Source organism: Macrobrachium nipponense, chromosome 9 (assembly GCF_015104395.2).
Source record: "Macrobrachium nipponense isolate FS-2020 chromosome 9, ASM1510439v2, whole genome shotgun sequence".
Taxonomy (NCBI): domain Eukaryota; kingdom Metazoa; phylum Arthropoda; class Malacostraca; order Decapoda; family Palaemonidae; genus Macrobrachium; species Macrobrachium nipponense.
In genome coordinates, this window is record NC_061110.1 from 50,761,067 (window position 1) to 50,768,276 (window position 7,210).

Consider the following 7,210-nt stretch of genomic DNA (forward strand, 5'->3'; position numbering starts at 1 on the left):
ATAAAATATACTAACTGGCAACCCCATGAGTTTCTATAGAAGTACGATCAATTCTGAGATTTGTCGCTTCACTTCTGGAACTTACTGTACAAGCCATCATATAGACTACAGAGAAAGCCTCTTTCTTATAGTCGGAGATTCGCGGTGACGAACATCTACCCCGTGGCATGAGTTAAAAAACTTAGTGTATTGTAGTTTTATGACCGCATTACTATCCATTTATACTCATACTGGCTTGAATTTTCAACTTATGAAGTATAAATAATTGGTTGAAATAAATAAATTATATATTTTAGCTATTTATTATTCAGATATAGCCAAGAAAACATTTAAAATGTGTTATAGCCTACTCAATGGTAGCCATATCCTGCAAGGTACCTTTTTATGCTGCCTTCATACTACGTTTGTCAACAAGTTCTACAGCGAAGTCGAACAGCGATGCTCTGAAAACTGCCGGGCTAATAGCAAATGCGTTGTAATCATGTCGATAACGCACGAGGAACTTTCAAAACTGAAAGTTACCGACTTAAAGGCTAGACTGACCACTTTTGGATTATCAACGCAAGGTAATTTATCGTATATATAACCTATATTAGGTTCGCTGTTTAGTTTTACAAATTTCGAGGCAATTTACCTAGCCTACCACCATAGGTAAGGTCGCTTGGCGTCACACAAACCTTCTTCATGGTAAGACAGTTGAGGACATTGTTTTAAAGTTTTGGTCATTACTATCCGTAAAATATGGTGGTATCAAGAAGCAGGCATTACCTAGGCAGTAGGCAAACAGAAGACTACTAGGAAGCTACTAAGCTCCCGCGGCCTGGTTCTCGCCGGTCGGCCACCTAGATATTGACCGCCTTTTGCGTTTTGTTTCAGTTTACCTTTTGTTTGTGTCTATATTTACCGTCTTTTGTATTAGGCTAGGTATTTCTATATAGGGTAAAATATCACAGCAGGCCACCTACAATCAACGCTAGCCACCCTCCGAAAAAGTACATTATAACGCGTCCTGACACCGGAGATGGGCATCAGTCGCGACTTCTTGTTGGTGAAAAATGGAGCTAAAGACCTCTACTCTCCTTTCGAAGTATTTTCTCCAAAGTTAGAAATTAAGGCCAAATTTTAAGATTTAAACAGAGGGTACTGAAAATGGCGCCCACGGCAGTGGAAATCTCACCAAAACGCTTTAGAAACTTTTACTTACAACTAAAAATGTTTCGAAGATTGACGCCATCTCGATGTTTACGGAGTCGCTTGTGTCAACAAACTTTCCATTTCCTGTGATAAATCCGCACACCACTTGTACCCACAGACGCTGGAGCACTTTTATCACAACAATCGAAACATGATTTCTCACCAACAAACAAGCCAGGAGTAAACAGCTGTTTTGGTAGAAGATGACGAGAAGCGTGCTCTTAGCTAATTTTTAAATAAGTAGTAAAACATCAATATTTTACATATTTATGATGATTAATTTGAAAATATTCGTTATTGAAAAAGTAACTCGACTCTGACTCAAATTTAAGTAATTATTTTTCTGAATTAGAACGTTCTTTTAAGTTCTGTATTATGACGTCACGACATCTTGACTTTCGTACCTATTGTAAATAATTGCTATACTCAACTGTCATTGCAGAACAGTTTACCAGTTATTCATGCAGATTGTTATCAGCTATACATGTAATTGTTATAATCGTAATGCGCATATATATCTTTATTATTTACTTTTTGGATATATGAAGATGTTTTACTGCTGGATTATCGCTGTAGTGTGACGCAATCGTTTTCGGTCCATGGGCCTCTGTCTGTTTTCGCACCATAAGAAATTATGGGGCCGAATTTGCAATGACCAGAAAGTCGTTAAAAGAGGAAAGTTAGCATTGAGGGGCATATGTTTTGACTGAGAAAAATACAAATTTATTCAATAGCTAGCTTGTAAAAAATACTTGGTTATAAAAACTTGATTGACAACTAAGCAGCATGTCTACTATGGCTTTCAGAGACAGTGCAGCACGTTTTTGGGCAATACCTATTTCTGTAACAAACACTCGTAACAGAACGAGATTTTGCTATAGTGCATTACACCCAGTGCCGTAATTTATAAGGGTATCTTGAATCACTAATCGTAAAGAATAACGACACTTGTCCTTGTACCAAGAGACAAAAACTCCATTATGCAGAAATGGATACGAACACGCGTATAAAGCTCCACCTACCCTCTGCCCCCCCTCACCGCCATACCTTTTCTTCTTCGTTCCTCCGCCTTCCTTTCTCTCTCCTCTCTCTCTCGTCTCTCCATCTCTCTCTCTTCTCTCTCTCTCTGTTGCCATTCGGTATGTGTTGACCCTCCAAACTGGGTATAAGACTACACACAAAACGTTGAAATTGGTGAAATTAGGCTATGTATTGGAAGTATATATACATAAATATTAAAGCAATTTTATCATTATTGCATTACTATGACAACTAGAATTCATGGAAACAGTTTATAATAATGGAACGGCGTATGTGTGAAGCCTCCACTAATGTGGCAACGATGATTTTGCCATTCTTAGCATGCAAACATTAAAGCATGCAAACATTAAAGGTTACATTTATTTCTGGCATACGATTATTAAAGAAATTCAAAATACTAATAAAGACTGAAATCAATGAAAAGTGCTAGCAAAAACAAAAAAGCAAAAAAAAAAAAAAACGTAGTCGTTCCTCTATGCACTTTTCCGTATTCGTTCCTCTATGGTTTTCGGCAGCCAGATGTACGAAAACGTTAGAAACATTTGATTTTATCTACTTTAGAAATATCTGTAATTTTTCGGGGTAATTTGGTTGCAAAAAAGGGATAATATACATGAATTAAATCAAAATTTTTAAATAACAAAGTATATTTAAAACTAAACGAGTAAAGTAAACAGTTTAGGGAAATAAAACTTTGCAGTTTCGTCGTCTGTCGTCGTCTGCTGTTCGTAATTGTGTTTATGGCGCGCGCGCTTAGAAACCAGGAACAGCAACGGGTTTAAAGTGCAATGTGGAGTGAACTGAGACCAAAATGTGTATAATAACAATCAAATAAGCACTGTGGAGTTTCTTACTCAAGATTGCAGTTGTAATCAGCACAATAAAACAACATTTTGTTGCCTATATTAGTGAAAGTATGAAACTTGTTATTCCCGGGGTTATGGTTGGAACTGAATTCATTCTTACCTTGTAATTGGCGGTTTTTATCCTTACTGCCATCACAACTGAAACTCCACAGTGCTTATTTGATTGTTATTATACACATTTTGGTCTCAGTTCACTCCACGTTGCACTTTAAACCCGTTGCTGTTCCTGGTTTCTAAGCGCGCGCGCCATAAACACAATTTCGAACAGCAGACGACGACAGACGACGAAACTGCAAAGTTTTATTCCCTAAACTGTTTACTTTACAAGTTATTTAGTTTAAATTTACTTTGTTATTTATTAAAATTTTTGATTTAATTCATGTATATTATCCCTTTTTTGCAACCAAATTACCCCGAAAAATTACAGATATTTCTAAAGTAGATACAATCAAATTTTTCTAACGTTTTCGTACATCTGGCTGCCGAAAACCATAGAGGAACGATTACGGATAAGTGCCTAGAGGAACGACTACGGAGAAGTGAATGATATACATTTTTTTTTTTTTTTTTTTTTTTGCTTTTTTTGTTTTTGCTAGCACTTTTCATAGATTTCAGTCTATACAGTAATACCTTGGGTTACGAATTTAATCCGTTCCAGAACCTGCTTCGTAACCTAAAAAATTCGTAACCCAAATGGATTTTCCCATAAGAATGTTATAAAAGCAAAATAATGCGTTCCACCCGACCATGAATACCATTCAATTCAATATTTTCCATTTATTTTTGTTCACTAAGGTTGAAAATTCGTGTAGGAATTACATAAAATTATAAAATTGAAGAATGAAATTAAATATAAAAACACTAGATTTAATATGCATGCACAGTAAAACCTGAACTTTACCTTTGGCGAGTGTGGCTGCTGGCTTGACGGAGACGGGAGGAGGGGAAGGGTGAGGAGGAGAGGGTTAGGGCTTGGGGGGTTGGGGGGAAATCTCCCTCCGTGAACACTTCTGGAAGACTTTCTGGTTCTTTCTCTAGAGAGCACCGTTCACTACGATCACTAATTTTACGCTTACGCAACACTATGTTGTCTTTCACAATTTTGAAAAAAATATTTTTCTTATGAGGCAAATTTTTCGTAACATCGTCGAGAATATAAGGCCGTTGTTTCGTCAATACTGTGACACCTTTTGATGCTTTACTGGCTTTAGATTTCTTCCTTTTTCTTCAAAATAGTGCAGATCGTTGATTGCGACCGCTTGAAGAATGCTGCAATGTCTTTCACGCACTCGCCTTTATCATGCATTTGGATAATTTCCTTCTCCATTTCAACTGTAATCATCTCCTTCTTTCTTATGCTTTCCTTCTTGCTGCTTGCCTTCGTCATCTTGGGAGCCATTGTCTTTAGTATTTGGGTAATAGTAATGTATAAGCACTATTACGGAAACACAACACGTGCGCAAATCACTAAGCAAATTTGAGAGCGTATCACGACAGATGCGTTCAATCTTACCGCCAGCGAGATATTGAAAGAGTTATGGTTTAAAAAGGGTCAAGGGATGCGTAGGAGGAAGTCACGTGACCCTCGTTAAGTTTGGCCGAAAAAACTTGCGTCCGCAAAGTTATTTTCGCAGATCCCACGCTCATCCGATGTAAACAAATCAGGCGCTTAAGTTTTGGCCGAAAAAAAATAAAAAAGCGTTCGCAGATCCACGCTCATCCGATGTAAAAAACAAAATCAGGCGGCCATCCCATGATGGAAATTCGCGCATTCGTATTCCAAGTGAAATTCGTATTCCCAGAATGAAGGGTCGTCACTTCGTAAGTTAAAAATTCGTATACTAATCGGTTCGTAACCCAAAGTATTACTGTATTAGTATTTTAATTTGAATTTCTTTAATAACCGTATGCCAGAAATAAATGTAACCTTTAATGTTTGCATGCTAAGAATGGCAAAATCATCGTTGCCACATTAGGTGAGGCTTCACATACGCTGTTTTCATTATTATAAACAGTTTCCATGAATTCTAGTTGTCATAGTAATGCAATAATGATAAAATTGCTTTAATATTTGTATATATACTTCCAATACATAGCCTAATTTCACCAATTTCAACGTGTGTGTAGTCTTATACCCAGTTTGGAGGGTCAACACATACCGAATGGCAACAGAGAGAGAGAGAGAGAGAAAGGAAGGCGAAGGAACGAAGGAAAGGGGTGGCGGTGGAGGGGGGGGGGGAGAGGGTAGGTGGAGCTTTATACGCGTGTTCGTATCCATTTCTGCATAATGGAGTTTTTGTCTCTTGGTATAAGGACAAGTGTCGTTATTCTTTACGATTAGTGATTCACGATACCCTTATAAATTATGGCACTGGGTGTAATGCACTATAGGAAAATCTCGTTCTGATACGAGTGTTCGTTACAGAAATAGGTATTGCCCAAAAACGTGCTTGCACTGTCTCTGAAACCCATAGTAGGTATGCTGCTTAGTTGTCATCAAGTTTTTTGTAATCAAGTATTTTTTACAAGCTAGCTATTAAATAAATTTGTATTTTTCTCAATCCTGAAACATATTCCCCTCAATGCTAACTTTTTTCTCTTTTAAACTAACGACTTTCTGGTCATTGCAAATTCCGGACCCCATAATTTCTTATGGTGCGAAAACAGAGGCGCATCGACCGGAAACGATTGCGTCACACTACGGCGATAATCCGGCAGTAAAACATCTTCATATATCCAAAAAGTAAATAATGAATATATATGCGCATTACGATTATACCAATTACATGAAGAGCTGATAATCTGCATGAATAACTGGTAAACTGTTCTGCAAGAAAGTTGAGTAAAGCAATTATTTACAATAGGTACGAAAGTCAAGATGTCGTGACGTCATAATACAGGACTTAAAAGAACGTTCTAATTCCAAAAAATAATTACTTAAATTTGAGTCAGAATCGAGTTACTTTTTCAATAACGAATATTTTCAAATTCATCATCATAAATATGTAAAATATTGATGTTTTACTATTTATTTAAAAAATTATCGAAGTGCACTCTTCGTCGTCGTCTTCTACAAAACAGTTGTTTACTCGGTGAGGAAAAGTTTTCCGTTTGTTGTGATAAAAGTGCCCCAGCGTCTGTGGGCACAAGTGGTTTGCAGATTTATCACAGGAAAGGGTTAGTTTATTGACACAAGCGACTCCGTAAACATCGAGATGGCGTCAATCTCCTAAATACCTCGAGTTGTAAGTAAAAATGTTGAACGGCTTTTTGGTGAGATTTGCACTACGTTTGAGACCGTCAGTACCCTCTGTTTAAATTCTTAAAAATTTGGCCTTAATTTCTAACTTTGGAGAAAATACTTACTTCGAAAGGAGAGTAGAGGTCTTTAGCTCCGTTTCTCACCAACAACAAGTCGCGACTGATGCCCATCTCCGGTGTCAGGACGCGTTATAATGTACTTTTTCGGAGGGTGGCAAGCGTTGATTGTAGGTGGCCTGTTTGGCCTGCCGTGGTGTTTTACCCTAGTACTTAGCTATAGCCTCCGTCGTCACCGACAGAAATTCGAATTTCGCAGTACACGCTACAGGTAGGTCAGGTGATCTACCGGCCTGCCGTTGGGTGGCAGGAATAGGAACCATTACCGTTCTAGAACCAGATTTTCTCTGTCGCTGGTACTAGTAACATCGTTGCTAGTTCCTCCTGACTTTGACTTTCGTGTTTCATCGCCGTTGATCTTCTAGACTGATATTTTGGTGACGTATTGGATCTCTGGTCTGGCATACGCTTTTGTGGACTGTTTTTTGGATTTGGATTTGGATTTTTCTCAATGTCTGACTCTAGTTTTTCGTTCAGTGTGTGTGTGGATGAAAGTTGTAATGTGAGACTACTGAAAGCTTCGGTAGACCCTCACACTACTTGTAAGAGATGTAGAGGGAATGAATGTTCACAATCGAATACATGTGATGAATGTAAGAATTTAAATGAGGAGGAATGGAAGGTTCTTAACTCATATTTGAGAAAATTGGAAAGGGATAGGGCTAGACAAAAGCCTCTTCCAAAGTTTGAGTAGGTCTGTCTCTTAACAGCCAGTTTAGTAGTCTAGTGCC

General features: G+C 37.8%; 1 protein-coding gene across 1 annotated transcript in view; it reads left to right on the top strand.

The window, feature by feature from the left end:
* The first annotated feature begins 386 nt into the window (after positions 1 to 386).
* Positions 387 to 7,210, top strand: part of LOC135218266 (uncharacterized) — a 110,145-nt gene continuing 103,321 nt past the window's right edge. The window contains exon 1 of the mRNA XM_064254441.1: positions 387 to 566. Coding sequence (XP_064110511.1) covers positions 482 to 566 — 85 coding nt within the window. The 5' untranslated portion in view covers positions 387 to 481. The remainder of the gene's footprint in view (positions 567 to 7,210) is intronic.